Below are 16978 nucleotides of genomic sequence, written 5' to 3' on the forward strand. Positions count from 1 at the left end.
GCTTAGGTCAGGCTGATTACAACAAAAAAACACTGCAAAATAGGGGATTCTTAAAAACTGATTAATTATAAATTTACATACCATAACACAGTGCTAAAATAATGTTAAGATAAATAAATAAATAGACTCTAAAAACCGATGGAAAATACAATCACATATTGATTAAAATGTATTACAGTTATTCATTACAATGTACACACTATGTTGTGCTAAAATAAAGACATCCATCCATCCATCCATTTTCTACCGCTTGTCCCTTTCGGGGTCGCGGGGGTGCTGGAGCCTATCTCAGCTGCATTCGGGCGGAAGGCGGGGTACACCCTGGACAAGTCGCCACCTCATTGCAGGGCCTAAAATAAAGACATTCTAACTTAATTAATAATAAATAATAGTAATAAAAATGATCATAATATATGTTTTTAAATAAATTGTCAATAAAATTAAAGTGCAAATGAAAATTCAGCTTCACCAATGTAGTCATAATTTTTGTGCTCAAGAAACTTCTCTATGACTTTAGTGCCAAACTTATTCTGTTTGTGCGATATTATCATTACTGCCACAAGTGGTGGAAAAGGGTATGACGACTGAGTCCCGCTGCCACCCATACAGACCAAAGCTGACAAACATGTTTTTTTTGGCGGCCCTCTAAGGCAGTGTTTTTCAACCACTGTGCCGCGGCACAGTAGTGTGCCGTGAGATACAGTCTGGTGTGCCGTGGGAGATTATCTAATTTCACCTAATTGGGTTAAAAATATTTTTTGCAGACCAGTAATTATAGTCTGCAAATGATGTATTGTTGTTGAGTGTCGGTGCTGTCTAGAGTTCGGCAGAGTAACCGTGTAATACTCTTCCATATCAGTAGGTGGCAGCCGGTAGCTAATTGCTTTGTAGATGTCGGAAACATTGGGAGGCAGCGTGCAGGTAAAAAGGTGTCTAATGCTTAAACCAAAAATAAACAAAAGGTAAGTGCTCCTAAAAAAAGGAATTGAAGCTTAGGGAAGGCTAAGCAGAACGAAACTAAAACTGAACTGGCTGCAAAGTAAACAAAAACAGAATGCTGGACGACAGCGAAGACTTACTGTGGAGCAAAGACGGCGTCCACAATGTACATCCGAACATGACATGACAATCAGCAATGTCCCCACAAAGAAGGATAAAAACAACTGAAATATTCTTGATTGCTAAAACAAAGTAGATGGGGGAAGTATCGTTCAAAGAAAGACATGAAACTGCTCCAGGAAAATACCAAAAAAAGAGAAAAAGCCACCATAATAGGAGCGCAAGACAAGAACTAAAACACTACACACAGGAAAACAGCAAAAAAGTCAAAATAAGTCAGGGGGTGATGTGACAGGTGGTGACAGTACACCTACTTTGAGACAAGAGCTATAGTGATGCACGGTTGGCTATTGTTTGAATTCATATCCAGCAATTGCAACAACGACTTTTTACTGTCAACTAAGTTTCGTTTTTTTAATGATTTCTGCTGGTGGTGTGCCTCCGGATTTTTTCAATGCAAAAAATGTGCTTGGCTCAAAAAAGGTTGAAAAACACTGCTCTAGGGGGCGCTCGCGGCCTAACAATGGGTAATAAACAAGTGTTACAGGACATGTTATATGTTAACGTAAAGACTGTCAACTTGCAGCATTTCGACTTCCCCCTCGCCAACCCTCTGCGGGTGTTTGAGACGGTGCTGGACCCTCAGCAGGAGTACCCGCTGGTGTGTACAGGGGTCTCTTGGGGGTCCAGCCCCACCCTGCCTGTCACTTTAGAGTACATCAACCTCAACTCCAACACTTCCTGGTTTACACACGCCGACGTAGGTGAGAGCATCCAGTAACGTCTCTTGGAGATTATAATGTTTGCGTAATTGTTTGGCACTCGTTATCACTATGTGTGCATTTGTGTGTGTGCGTGTGCGTGTGTGTGTGTGTGCTTAAAGCAGAGAAGCACTGCCCAAATGTTGTACAAGTCAACCAGCTGGACAGCAGCTCGCTGCTCGTCCTCTTAGAAAGTAAGTTACTCCAGTCTGAACGCGTGACACTGCAATGCTTTTTCCCCTGAACGCTGACACAACTGCCGTCCATCACAGGGTCAGTGCACATAGTCGGCCTGGAGGGGGAGCTAAAGAGCATTGGGCAAAATGAGACCACGTTCCCTCATGATGTGGAGTCTGTAGGTGAGTGAGTCCTTCTATCCGGCGGACATGTTGGCATCTACTTGCACAGGCTTTCTTTAGATGCCACTAAAACGCTGCCCTTGTCGTTGTCAGTGATGTCCCTCAAAATTTTGCGTGCATTCGTTTGGTGGGTAGTGAAAGACGACAGACTTTATGCTCATGAGCTCGGGTTGTATGGAATGCCAGTACTAATGACTTGAAAAGGTACCATACTGCCTTTAAAAAATACTGGTACCTTTTTGCGAGCAAAAACCATGTGGAGAAAGAAGAGGGAGAACGAACGTGTTTCGGCTTTAAAACTAACTATAAAGTACGTGGAGCTATAAACACTGAAGCGCCGCTACGTAAGTGGGGCTTTAAAATATAGCCATCAAAGAGCTAGCAATCAGTGACTGCAAAAACTGAAATCTAAGTAAGATTAAATATCTCAAATAAGGGTGATATTTGCTTATTTTCTGTCTGATAAAATCATTCTTCTCACTAAGCAGATTTTATGCTTTTGTGTTTTACTTGTTTTAAGGGTTTTGGTCCTAAATGATCTCAGTAAGATATTACAGCTTGTTGCTGAGATTTTATGACCTATATTGAGTAAAACATGCTTGAAAGTAGAATATCAACTGTTGCAAAGCCGTGTCATCAACACTCACAAGTATAAAACTACTTTTTTAAAGTAATAATTTCTTATTTCAAGGATGAAAAAAAAAAATCATGACTTTGACACAAATGTGTCTCATAATAAAAACGGATGACGGCCAAATGGAATTTGCTGTTTTATTTTCCAATGAAAAAATAGAAAATACGTGCTCATATAGTAGTACAGTTGGCACAGTACAGTAAACTGACAGTTAATATTTAAAAATTTAAAATGTGACATTTCTAACAATTTTGAACAGAAATAGTTCATGCACATGCACAAAAATTCTTCAAAATTACACTTAAAATGTTTTTGGCCGGGGGCCAGGCTGTATATATGCACACTAATTGACTGAAAGAGCAAGCACTTGGCGCGATGATGTCATGTTATCGATGGAAAAATGCATTTTTAGACCATATGATTTGCCTGAGCGGCTAGGAGACCCCGAGAGTAACAAGCGGTTGCTCTGTTGCCTTTCCATTAAAAACAATCAATTAGTTTTTAGTATAAGTTTGCTGGTTTCAAGAAATTGAATGCCGAGCGCATATCATTATGTCAAGATAATGGCACTAGCATTTACTTAATTTAAGAATATTTTTCAACATATTGAGCAAAAAGGTCTCTTTTTTTTTCCTACCAAGAAAAGTGCACTTGTTATTAGTGAGAATATACTTATTTTAAGGTATTTTTGGGTTCATTGAGGTTAGCTAATTTTACTTGTTTTGGAAAGTCTTGACAAACCAAATTTTCTTGTTCTATTGGCAGATAATTTTGCTCAGTTCAAATAAAATACCCCTCATTTTTGTATTTTTTTTTCTTGTTTTTGAATACTGACTTTTTACAGTGTAGCTACTTCTAAATCACTAATCCTCGCCTCCATAGCGACATATAAACTATGTGTCTTACAAGTATATTCTTACAAGAATAGCGCTAAACATGCTTCGTTACACATCGTGGGAGGAAACAATAGCTAACCGCTAACAGCAAGCTAGCCCTCCTGAAAGTAAACAAAAGGGTGGAGCTATACAAATATCGATTGTAACAATATCAAGTACAAGAGCCGTATCTAGTCGATACTAAAATGATAACATTGATATTTTTTTATTTTTTGTGTTTATAAATTGAGGAGATATGTCCCTGTACACATGAAGACTTTAAATATGACCAATGTATGAACTACATGGTATCGGCTCGATACCCAAATTTGTGGTATCACTCAAAACTTCTGTTAAGTATCCAAACAACAGAAGAATACGTGCTTCTCACATTTTAACAGAAGTGTAGATAAAACCTGCTACAACAGAAAGTAGATTAAAGAGTCCGATGCTCTACCGACGGAACTATCCAGGCTCTCACAGTGCTTGTAAACCACAGCATACTCCGAGCAAAGTCTGCCTGATAAGAGAGCGTCGCCATTGATCTCTGCAGTTTACTTTGAGGACACTTTGTTGGCGGTGTGGCGTCACGGCTGGCTGAGGACGAAGAGAGGCGCGGCGCGGGTGTTGGAGGAAACCACTGACCCCAAAAAGACCTACAGGCTGGTGCAGTCAGACAGGTCAGCGACAGCCATATTAAGAAATGTTTCAGTTATTCGTGCGGAGACGCCCCCCTCTCACATCTCCCACTTTCTCTCTGCAGGATGGTCGTCATGGAGACGCACCAGACCGAGGACCAGTCGGGGCTGTCCAACTTGTACTTGCTGGAAATTGCTGAGAACTACGTCATGCTGCCCTGACGCTGCGGCCAAATCGCAGTGTGATGGGAAACGTGATGCCTCCACAGAGGACGCATTGTGACCGGCTGATGCCAGGGGACGTCTGCTCGTGTTTATCCTCGCTTCAACTGCTTAAGGGATCCGAAACTACGTGCAAACTGACTTTTTTTCCTCTGTCAGTGTATTGTCAATAAAGGGCTGCAGTGACTGATAACAATGTGAATGCCTTCCCACCGGAGACAGACATCTGAATTAAAGTAAATTAAAGTCTAGGTCAGGGTTGTACTAAGTTTTTTTAACAGCCCGCGCCACATTCTAAAAATACTGCTAAAAAAACATTAAAAAGTGGCAAAGAGGTGAAAAGTAATGAGAAAAAGGTGCCATGTTGAGTCTAATAACACAAAGCTGCCATGTAGGCTGTTTTTTTGCTCAAAAAATAACAATGAATCAAAATGAATGTTATGAACTATTGACCTATTTAACACTCCAATTACACATCAAATATTCCACTTTGAATATTTTGGGGAGATTATTGCATAGTTTGTGTACAAAAAAATTTTCTTTGACAAAAGAGCATAAAAAAACTATTTAAAAAAAACATTAAAAAAGACAGACGGATAGTTCTGAAGTTGATCTGGAGATATAAGTGTTAAAAGTAAAAAAAAAAAATGCATGACTTATTTTTAACACTTTTATGAGTAGGGTCCTTTTGAATCCCAAATAACTGAGTTAGGATTTTTTTTTTTGAACTGTCAACACTTAAAATAATAATAAATTAAAGCGGTGAGCAAGTCAATGCAGTCATGCCCTTCCCAATGCCCCGAGACACCATCAAAATTTCAGGAAGATTGGAGCATGTGGAAGGAAGTTATTACGTTATGATTTTCTACCGCAAGGGGGCGCTCTTGGTGTCGCTAAGCCGAACAGAAATGCTAACAGTTAGATTGCGTCAAAAACCTCGATATGTGACTATGATTCAGGCATACACACAAAAGTTAGCATGTGTCAAGTACCAAGTGATATTTACTCTGAGGTAGTGTTGTCCCGATACCAAAACTATTTTGGTACTTTTGTAAATAAAGGGGACCACAAAAAATTGCATTATTGGCTTTATTTAACAAAAAACATATGTTTCTGATTGCAAGTTTGTCCTTAAAGGCCTACTGAAATGAATTTTTTTTTTTAAACGGGAATAGCAGATCCATTCTATGTGTCATACTTGATCATTTCGCGATATTGCCATATTTTTGCTGAAAGGATTTAGTAGAGAAAATCGACGATAAAGTTCGCAACTTTTGCTCGCTGATAAAAAAAGCCTTGCCTGTACCGGAAGTAGCGTGACGTCACAGGAGCTAGTATTCCTCACAATTCCCCGTTGTTTACAATGGAGCGAGAGATTCGGAGCGACAAAGCGACGATTACCCCATTAATTTGAGCGAGGATGAAAGATTCGTAGATGAGGAACGTTACAGTGAAGCACTAGAGAGGCAGTGATGGACGTATCTTTTTTCGCTCTGACCGTAACTTAGGTACAAGCTGGCTCATTGGATTCCACACTCTCTCCTTTTTCTATTGTGGATCACGGATTTGTATTTTAAACCACCTTGGATACTATATCCTCTTGAAAATGAGAGTCGAGCACGCGAAATGGACATTTAAAGTGACTTTTATCTCCACGACAATACATCTGTGACACACTTAGCTACTGAGCTAACGTGATAGCATCGTTCTCAAATGAAGATAGAAACAAAAGAAATAAACCCCTGACTGGAAGGATAGACAGAAGATCAACAATACTATTAAACCATGTACATGTAACTACACGGTTAATAATTCTCAGCCTGGTAAGGCTTAACAATGCTGTTGCTAACGACGCTAAGGCTAATTTAGCAATTTAGCAACCGGACCTCACAGAACTATAATAAAAACATTAGCGCTCCACCTACGCCAGCCAGCCCTCATCTTCCCATCAACAGCCGTGCTCACCTGCGTTCCAGCGATTGACGGCGCGACGAAGGACTTCATCCGTGGGTTTGGCGGCAAGCATCGGCTAGGCGTAGTAAGTAGTCCTTGTTGTGTTGCTGTAAGTATTGTACTTAGCCGCTAATACACCGATTGATCCCACCTACAACGTTCTTCTTTGCAGCCTCCATTGTTCATTAAACAAATTGCAAAAGATTCACCAACACAGAAGTCCAGAATACTGTGGAATTTTGTCGAAGAAAACAAGAGGTTTTTGTATCGAGTCGATGGGGTACAACCACTTCCGTGGCTTTTGTGACGTCACGCGCATAAATCATATCCAAAGGAGTTTTTCAACCGGAAGTGTGGCAGGAATTTTAAAATTGCACTTTATAAGTTAACCCGGCCGTATTGGCATGTGTTTCAATGTTAAGATTTCATCATTGATATATAAACTATCAGACTGTGTGGTCGGTAGTAGTGGCTTTCAGTAGGCCTGTAAATAAAATAGTGAACATACAAGACAATTTGTCTTTTATTAGTAAGTAAGTAAACAAAGGCTCCTAATTTAGCTGCTGACATATGCAGTAACTTATTGTGTCATTTTCCATTCTATTGTTTTGTCAAAATTATTAAGGACAAGTGGTAGAAAATGAATTATTAATCAACTTGTTCATTTACTGTTAATATCTGGTTATTTTCTCTTTTAACATGTTCTATCTACACTTCTGTTAAAATGTAATAATCACTTATTCTTCTGTTGTTTGATACTTTGCATTAGTTTTGGATGATACCACAAATTTGGGTGTCAATCCGATACCAAGTCGTTACAGGATCATTCATTGTTCATATTCAAAGTCTTCATGTGTAAAGGGACGTATTTCCTGAGTTTATAAACATAATATCCATCCATCCATTTTCTACCGCTTGTTCCTATCGGGGTAACGGGGGATGCTGGAGCCTGTCTCAGCTGCATTCGTAATATAATTTTTTTTTAAACGAAAGAAGATGTTGTGATGCCAAAAAATATCTAACCCTGGCCCTAACATTCTAACCCTAACCCTAACCAAATAACTCTAAATTAAGTCTTTGTTACTTAGAATATGTTCCCCTAGTGTCCAAAAAACTCTAAATTAAGTCTTTGTTGTATAGAATATGTTCCCCATACTAAAGTGTTACCAAAAACATATAACTTTGTCTTGAATTTGAAAAAAAACAACATTTTATTTTTTACTAAAGAAGGGTTTAGGGAATGCGCATATGAAACTGGTGGGGTTCGGTACCTCCAACAAGGTGAAGAACCACTGTTATAGAGGGTCTCCAACGAACGAGATTTCTCTATAGAATCTCCTCTCTGGCCAACAAAAGCACCATGAGGATTCTAGTGGGAACTCTCGTTCAACCCTTTTTCGATTACGCATGCACCTCCTGGTACCCTAGCACCTCCAAAACCCTCAAATCTAGACTCCAAACATCCCAGAACAAGCTAGTCAGATTACTTCTAGACCTCCACCCCAGATCCCACCTCACTCCTACCCAAAGTGGGCTGGCTCAGGGTGGAGGACAGAGTAAAACAACTTGCACTGAGCCTAGTCTATAAAATCCGCTACACCTCTCTGATACCAAAGTACATGTCAAACTACTTCCTTAATGACCGCCATAACCACAACACCAGGGGAGCTCCACCAACCATGTTAAACCCAGATTCCGATCTAACAAAGGTCTTAACTCATTCTCTTTCTATGCCACATCAATGTGGAATGCGCTCCCAACAGGTGTAAAAGAAAGGGCATCTCTATCCTCCTTCAAAACCGCAATAAAAGTACACTTCCAGGCAATTTCAACCCTAAACTAACACCCTCCCCGGATTGTTAATAATCAAATGTAAATCATCAAATGTAGATACTTTTTCTTATGCCTTCTGATCTCGATCTCTCTCTCTCTCTCTCTCTCTCTCTCTCTCTCTCTCTCTCTCTCTCTCTCTCTCTCTCTCTCTCTCTCTCTCTCTCTCTCTCTCTATGGCACTACTTGCTGTACATATCCTACCAAGTCAGACCTACACTGTTTCAATGTCCATTTCTCTGTTCTCAATTGTTGATCACTGAAGTGATGATAACAACAAAACCTAACCCCCCCCCCCCTCCACATCCCACACCCCGGATTGTAATTAATGTAAATAATTCAATGTATATACCCTGATGATTATCTTGTGTGATGACTGTATTATGATGATAGTATATATTTGTATCATGAACCCCGACTTAAACAAGTTGAAAAACTTATTCGGGTGTTACCATTTAGTGGTCAATTGTACGGAATATGTACTTCACTGTGCAATCTACTAATAAAAGTCTCAATCAATCAATCAATCAAAACTCCAGTGGCTCCTTTCTACCACCCTCACGTAAGTGCACATCTGAACCACCAGGGGGCGCAGAGCCTCCAGTGTTCCAGTCTCTCCGCCCAGCGGTCGAGTGGAGGCAGAGAGCAGCAGGTCGAGGACGATGCCGTCGCCAGCCCACAGGGGCTCTCCGTCGGGCTTGAGTCATCGGCCAGCAGCGCTCTGGTGGCCGATGATGGTGTAAAAATGCAGCGGGCCACACTGGCAGCGCGGGTCGGCCTAGCTGAGCGCGGCTGCTCGCCTCTGCCTTAGTACTTTCCCCCCTCGTTATCGCGGCGGTATTGTTTACAGGTCAAGAGCCCAGTTTCCTGAGCGGCTTGTTTGGACTAAAGATGGCCGGAGATGGCGGCGCTCTGAAGGATATCAATGAGATTAAATCGCAGTTCCGGACCAGAGAGGGTTTCTACAAACTGCTCACCCTCTCCGACTCGCAGCAGCGGGGCGGGCTGCCGCGGGGTCCATCCGGCGGGGCTACGCTGGGACCCGCGGTTGGAACCGGCCCGATACCCGGTGGAGGGGTCGGGCTGCTTCAGGGGCCCGCAGCAGCAGCCGCCGCCGCCGCCTCCTCTTCGAATGCTGCGGCCAACTCGTCTCCTGTGGGCTTCCTGCCACCGGTGCGGGTCTCCATGGTCAAGTTACAGCCAGAAGACCCGAGCGAGGAGTCGGAGCGGGTGTGCTTCAACATCGGCAGGGAGCTTTATTTCTACACGTACACTAACATCAAGAAGGTGAGCCGGGCTTCCTTGGCCCTCTCCGCCCAGGGCACTGGAGCTCAGTGGACGGTCACTTAGCTTAGCATGCTAGTTAGCTCGCTAGCCAGCTAGCACCGTTAGCTTCCATTTCATGCCATCGAAACCGAGCTAATGTAGCCGCTAACCTTCACCTCATTGACTTTATTTTGGTGACCATAACGCATACTTTAGGAGCACTGGAGGTTCCAAACAATGCTAAAACGTAAAATGAGGCTCTGTCATCATCTCTCAAGGTCTCTAAGGAGGCCCAGCAAGAATGAGTCATGAGTAAAAGGATTGTGTCCTGACTGCTTTGATGAACTATGGAGGACCTCTAGGACAGTGTTTTTCAACCTTTTTTTAACCAAGGCATATTTTTTTAATTGAAAAAATCCAGAGGCATACCAGCAGCAGAAAACATTAAAAAATTAAACTCAGCAGCCGGTATTGACAGTAAAAAGTCGTTCTCGCAATGGTTGGATATGAGTTCAAACCATAACCAAGCATGCATCACTATAGCTCTTGTCTCAAAGTAGGTGTACTGTCACGACCTGTCACTTCACGCCGTGACTTATTTTGAGGTTTTTGGTGTTTTCCTGTGTGTAGTGTTTTAGTTCTTCTTGTCTTGCGCTCCTATTTTGGTGTTGATTGTCATGTCATGTACGGATGTACTTTGTGGACGCCGTCTGCTCCACACGCTGTAAGTCTTTGCTGTCGTCCAGCATTCTGTTTTTGTTTACTTTACAGTAGGGCTGCAACAATCGATTAAATCGTTTAAAATCGATTATAAAAATAGTTGGTGATTAATTTAGTCATCGATTCGTTGGATCTATGCTATGCGCATGCGCTGAGGCTACGTGTTTTTTTTGTGGGTTTTTTACCTTTATTTATAAACTGCAACATTTACAAACAGCTGAGAAACAATAATCAAAATAATAGGGGTGTATTTGTATCAAACCGTTTCGGTACGGGGGTTTCGGTTCGGTACGGACGTGTACCGAACAAGTTTCCACACGGACATATTAAGTAGCGTACTGCACGTTGTGTAAACAATACTCAAAATGCCGTACATTTGAGGCATTTAAGAAACTCCGCCCTGACAGCCCCGCAAAAGAGGACATGTCCGGTGAAAAGAGGACGTATGGTCAGTCTATCGTAGCCCGTTAGCTGCTAGCATGCTAGCAAAAGAGGACATGAAACCGATCATGCTAGCAGCGACCGGGCTAGGTCCTGACCATAGGTCCTCTTTTCACCGGACATGTCCTCTTTTGCGGGGCTGTCCGGGCGGTGTTTCTTAAATGCCTCAAATGTCCGGCATTTTGAGTTAGGGTTGCGTGTATTTTCAATGTACGCTCAGGGTTAAGAAGGTTAAAAACAAAACAAATTGTGCGTGCAGCAGCATTTGTGAGGGTGGGGGAGAGACAGAGAGAGCGATAGAGTTGTGATAAACGCGCATGCGTCGTCAGGCTCTGTTTTTTATCGATAGATTTATCAGATTTAATTTTTTATTATCTATAGCAGGGGGGTCAAAAGAGTGCATTTTTGTAACATTTTCCTTGTTTTATTAGGCAAGTTGAAAGAACATGGCGCCAGTATGCTGGTTTTTTTTCAATAAAATACTGGAAAGGATAGAAATGTAGTTTGTCTCTTTTATCCGATTATTAATCGAAATAATAATCGACAGATTAATCGATTATCAAATTAATCGTTAGTTGCAGCCCTACTTTACAGCCAGTTCAGTTTTAGCTTCGTATTGCATAGCCATCCCTGAGCTTCAATGCCTTCTCGTAGCGGCACTCGCCTTTTGTTTATTTTTGGTTTAAGCGTTTGATACCTTTTTACCTGCAAACCATCGCCGTCGTTCCCGACATCTACAAAGCAATTAGCTACCTGCTGCCACCTACTGATATGGAAGAGTATTACACGGTTACTCTGCCGAGCTCTCGACAGCACAGACACTCAGCAACGGCACATTTGCGGATTATAATTACTGGTTAGCAAAAAATATTTTTAATCCAATTACCATATTCGGAGTATAAGTCGCTCCGGAGTATAAGTCGCACCGGCCAAAAATGCATAATAAAGAAGGAAAAAACATATAAGTCGCACTGGAGTATAAGTCGCATTTTTGGGGGAAACTTACTTGATAAAACCCAACACCAAGAATAGACATTTGAAAGGCAATTTAAAATAAATAAAGAATAGTGAACAACAGGCTGAATAAGTGTACGTTATATGACGCACAAATAACCAACTGAGAACGTGCCTGGTATGTTAACATAACATATTATGGTAAGAGTCATTCAAATAAGTATAACATATAGAACATGCTATACGTTTACCAAACAATCTGTCACTCCTAATCGCTAAATCCCATGAAATCTTATACGTCTAGTCTCTTACGTGAATGAGCTAAATAATATTATTTGATATTTTACGGTAATGTGTTAATAATTTCACACATTAGTCGCTCCTGAGTATAAGTCGCACCCCCGGCCAAACTATGAAAAAAACTGCGACTTATAGTCCGAAAAATACGGTACTTTGTTAAACCCTGGCAGCCATGTTTCCCTCATATACAACAACATGATTCATAAATCCATCAGTTAGGTCTTTTGAGGTGTATTATTGTATGCGCATGGATTGAACCCAGATGAACTTGTGTTCTTTGGTTCTGGGCCCGTGGTGTGTGTGCAGGCTGTGGACCTGAGCAAGCCCATCGACAAAAGGATCTACAAAGGCACTCAGCCCACGTGTCACGACTTCAACCAGCACTCCGCATCGGCCGAGAGCGTGGCTCTCATCGTGGGCTTCTCAGCCGGGCAGGTCCAGTATCTGGACCCCATCAAGAAGGAGACCAGTAAACTCTTCAACGAGGAGGTACTACTTTCTGTCTTTACACCAGGGGTGTCCAAACTTTTTCCAGCGAGGGTCGCATAGATAAAAATCGAAGTATGCCGGAGGCCACTTTGATACATTTTGTACATTAAAACCAATAATATTTAGGTCGTTAAATATATATGAACACAACATCCATATCTTAGCTTTGTGTTACCAGTAACACGACATATTATACATAATGTTGCCCTAAATTTAGTTTCCTCAAGCATAAAAATGGATACATGAACAAAAAATACCAAAACTACAGGAGTATCGGCCACTAGACGAGTCCAAAACAATCAGACCACACGCTGTTCAGTATCATGGCCTCTGATTGGCTCAGCCTCAGCAGGATTACTAACATTAGCATGCTAACTTTTTTAGCCAGTTTTGCAGCCGAATGCCTCAGACTCATATAACCTGGTACTTGGTACATGTTAATTGTTGGCATGCTAACCTTTTATGCTAATTTTACATGCATGCGCTTTATAGTCGTAGGACTTGGTATTTGATACATGCCAAGTGTTAGCATGCTAACCGTTTAAGCTAATTTTACACGCATACGCTCCATAGTCTTATGATTTGGTACTTGATACATGTTAATTGTTAGCATGCTAACCTTTTAAGTAGGGATGTCCGATAATGTCTTTTTGCCGATATCCGATATTCCGATATTGTCCAACTCTTAATTTCCGATACCGATATATACAGTCGTGGAATTAACACATTATTATGCCTAATTTGGACAACCAGGTATGGTGAAAATAAGGTCCTTTTTAAAAATAATAATAAAATAAGATAAATAAATTAAAAACATTTTCTTGAATAAAAAAGAAAGTAAAACAATATAAAAACAGTTACATAGAAACTAGTAATTAATGAAAATGAGTAAAATTAACTGTTAAAGGTTAGTACTATTAGTGGACCAGCAGCATGCACAATCATGTGTGCTTACGGACTGTATCCCTTGTAGACTGTATTGATATATATTGATATATAATGTAGGAACCAGAATATTAATAACAGAAAGAAACAACCCTTTTGTGTGAATGGGGGAGGGAGTTTTTTTGGGTTGGTGCACTAATTGTAAGTGTATCTTGTGTTTTTTATGTTGATTTAATAAAAATAAAAAACGATACCGATAATTAAAAAAACGATACCAATAATTTCCGATATTACATTTTAAAAGGATTTATCGGCCGATATCGGCAGGCCGATATTATCGGACATCTCTACTTTTAAGCTAATTTTACATGCGTACGCTTCATAGTCGTATGACTTGTACTTGATACACGCTAACTGTTAGCATGCTAACATTAGTATATAAGTCCGGCTTGCACATTTCAGCGGCTTGCTCATTTCAACATTCACGTGCCATTTCTCCCAAAATTGCATATTGTAGTTTTTTTGTGTCATGTTCGAATCCGGGATGTTTTTTTTCTCTTTAAAATGTGTTGTGGGCCAATAAAAAAAATAAAAATAAGTTGCGTGCCACACTTTGGACACCCCTGCTCTAAGCAAATGTCCGCTCTCTCTCCAGGAAGCTGACATGTCTGTTGTGTGTGCTCCTCAGAGGTTGATAGACAAATCCAAAGTGACGTGTCTAAAATGGCTCCCTAAATCGGAGAACCTGTTCCTGGCGTCGCACGCCAGCGGCCACCTCTACCTCTACAACGTGGAGCACCCGTGCGGCACCACGGCGCCGCAGTACTCGCTGCTCCGCCAGGGTGAGGGCTTCGCCGTCTACGCCTGCAAGACCAAGACGCCGCGCAATCCGCTCCTGCGCTGGGCGGTGGGCGAGGGAGGCCTCAACGAGTTCGCCTTCTCGCCGGACGGCGTCCACGTGGCGTGCGTGGGCCAGGACGGCTGCCTGCGCGTCTTCCACTTCGACTCCATGGAGCTGCAGGGCGTCATGAAGAGCTACTTCGGCGGCCTGCTGTGCGTGTCGTGGAGTCCCGACGGGAAGTACCTGGCCACGGGCGGCGAGGACGACCTGGTGACGGTGTGGTCGTTTGCAGAAAGCCGCGTGGTGGCCCGAGGTCACGGCCACAAGTCCTGGGTCAACGTGGTGGCCTTTGACCCCTTCACCACCTCGCTGGAGGACGAGGAGCCCATGGAGCTGAGTGGCAGTGAGGAGGACCTCCACCAGGGGGTGCAAAACAACTCCATGCACTTTGGGCGGGTGCGAACAAGCAGCACATTGTCACGTCTTTCCCGCCACAGCTCCAAAGGCGGGGGCTCGGCGGCGGTCACCTACAGGTTCGGTTCTGTGGGTCAGGACACGCAGTTCTGTCTGTGGGACCTGACGGATGACGTGCTCTATCCCCGCCTCCCGCTGTCCAGGGCCTTCACAAACACTTTCGGACCCTCGCTGCCCAATTCCAACAGTGGTGGGGTGAACAGCACGTCAGGTGGTGGGGGGAGTGGCGGCGTGGAGGGCCACCACCACCCCCCTAACGCCACCATCAGCACCTCTAACCCGCCCACCTTGCCTTTGCCCCTCCCCCGCTCCTTGTCGCGCTCCAACTCGCTGCCCCACCCTGCGGTCGCCAACGTCTCCAAGGGCCAGGGTGCCTCGGAGAGCGGCGGCGGGGGAGGCGGGGGCGGAGTCGTCAGCGGCGGAGCGAACAGCACGCCGTTCAGCATAGGCCGCTTCGCCACGCTCTCCCTGCAGGAGCGGAAGTCGGACAAGTCCGGCGGCGGCGGCGTGGAGAAGGAGCACAAGCGCTACCACAGCCTGGGCAACATCAGCAAGAGCAACGACAAGATCAACATGGCGCCCAGGGGCAGCCGCCTGGATGCCGCCAAGGTGCTGGGAACCACGCTGTGCCCGCGCATGCACGAGGTGCCGCTGCTGGAGCCGCTGGTGTGCAAGAAGATCGCACACGAGCGTCTCACCGTGCTCGTCTTCATGGACGACTGCATCATCACGGCGTGCCAGGAGGGCCTCATCTGCACGTGGGCGCGGCCCGGGAAGGCGGTACGTTCCGAGCACGCCACACCGCTGATGTCTCCTCGCACGGTCTAACTTCCTGTTTGTCATCTTCTGCTTCAGAACTTGACCGCGCACAACGGCAACTCTCCGAGTGGCACAGTGGTATAGCCGCACCTTCGTCCCGCCTCCTTCTCGATAAGCCCCTCCCACCTGGAGCACCTGACCACTGCAGTGTTATTTACCCTCCAGAAGCCACGGCCGCTGTATTTAAAGTTATTTATTTTGCCACCAGACGGAGTAGTAATTTATACTGTAAATAGTAGGAGGAAGGAAGTGGACATGTACATAGCAACACACCGAATGTCCTTCAGGCAACGTACGTCACCGTCTTTTTAGTTCTGATGGACGCTCAGGCCGAGTCATGGGACCAGCCTGCGTGCGTGCACACACACACACACACACACACACACACACACACACAGTCGCTAGCGGTGTAGCATGGTGTGTATCTCACACTCATTCGTGTTGCACCTGATTTGCCTCTTGCAATAATTTGCACACAAGCGATCCACGGTCCACCCAGTCGCCGCCGCATGCCGCCATTAGGTGGTCACCTTGACTTCACTCAACAGGAAGTTACTGGAGCTTGATGGGGATTTGGCCTAAAAGAAACAAAACAACACATGTTGAAAGATGAAACTGCTTTTTATTTCAGCCTGTTGTGATGATTTTTATTTAATTTTTTTTTTTTGCTTTCTAATAAAGACAAGCCAAGTGTCACCTCTGTTGCCACGTTTTTCTCTGATAGTTATTCTAAAGTTGTCAGTTAATATTCTAAAAATATTATTACTAGTGCTGAAAAACAGTTGAAGATTGCAATTACATGAATCAGAGTTACTGTGGATTAATCACCATTAATCATATATTAGACTGACCATACGTACATGAATCAGAGTTACTGTGGATTAATCACCATTAAACATATTAAACTGACATTACGTCCTCTTTTCCCCGGACTTTCTTAAATGCCTCAAATGTCCGGCGTTTTGAGTTAGGGTTGCGTGTATTTTCAATGTACATTCAGGGTTAAGAAGGGGTTAAAAACAAAACAAATTGTGAAGCTGTGCACAAGCAGCAGCATTTGTGAGGGAGGGACAGAGAGAGCGAGAGAGTTATGATAAACGCGCATGCGTCGCCAGGCTATGCTTTTTATCGATAGATTTATCAGATTTAATTTTTTATTATCTATATCAGGGGTGTCAAAAGTGTGCCCCAGAGGCCATTTGCGGCCCACACCTAATGTTTTAAAGGCCCACGGCACATTCTAAAAATACTATTAAAATAAACAAAAACATAACAAAAGTGAAATACAAAAGCTTAAATGTAATTTAGAAAAAGTTGCAATGTTTTATTTATTTATTTATTTTTCATGTTTATTTCAAATATGTAGACAAAACAAAAACAAACAAATTTTGCAAAAAACAACAAAAAAGCCATTCAAGAATGAAACAAAAACAATAATAATAATAATAATAGTAATAA

At 42.9% G+C, this 16978-nt stretch overlaps 2 protein-coding genes across 6 annotated transcripts in view; both read left to right on the plus strand.

The window, feature by feature from the left end:
• LOC133658493 (mitogen-activated protein kinase kinase kinase kinase 5-like) overlaps window positions 1-5511 on the plus strand; it is a 43551-nt gene extending 38040 nt beyond the window's left edge. For 3 of the 5 annotated variants that reach the window (XM_062060590.1, XM_062060591.1, XM_062060587.1), the window contains exons 27-31: window positions 1646-1823; window positions 1943-2014; window positions 2093-2179; window positions 4242-4368; window positions 4452-5511. In XM_062060590.1, the coding sequence (XP_061916574.1) occupies window positions 1646-1823; window positions 1943-2014; window positions 2093-2179; window positions 4242-4368; window positions 4452-4548 (561 nt within the window). In that variant the 3' untranslated portion in view covers window positions 4549-5511. Of the gene's footprint in view, window positions 1-1645; window positions 1824-1942; window positions 2015-2092; window positions 2180-4241; window positions 4369-4451 lie in introns of those variants that run through there. The other 2 variants (XM_062060588.1, XR_009827480.1) reach the window with 2 other exon arrangements.
• Window positions 5512-8905: 3394 nt separating this feature from the next.
• Window positions 8906-16216, plus strand: zmp:0000000529 (WD repeat-containing protein 20). The gene is made up of 4 exons (XM_062060592.1): window positions 8906-9618; window positions 12319-12501; window positions 14075-15481; window positions 15557-16216. Exons 1-4 carry the CDS (start codon window positions 9223-9225, stop codon window positions 15602-15604), a joined length of 2034 nt encoding a protein of 677 aa, XP_061916576.1. The 5' UTR covers window positions 8906-9222; the 3' UTR covers window positions 15605-16216.
• Window positions 16217-16978: the final 762 nt, after the last annotated feature.

The sequence above is a fragment of the Entelurus aequoreus genome, linkage group LG10, assembly GCF_033978785.1.
Source record: "Entelurus aequoreus isolate RoL-2023_Sb linkage group LG10, RoL_Eaeq_v1.1, whole genome shotgun sequence".
In the NCBI taxonomy this organism is placed as follows: Eukaryota; Metazoa; Chordata; class Actinopteri; order Syngnathiformes; family Syngnathidae; genus Entelurus; species Entelurus aequoreus.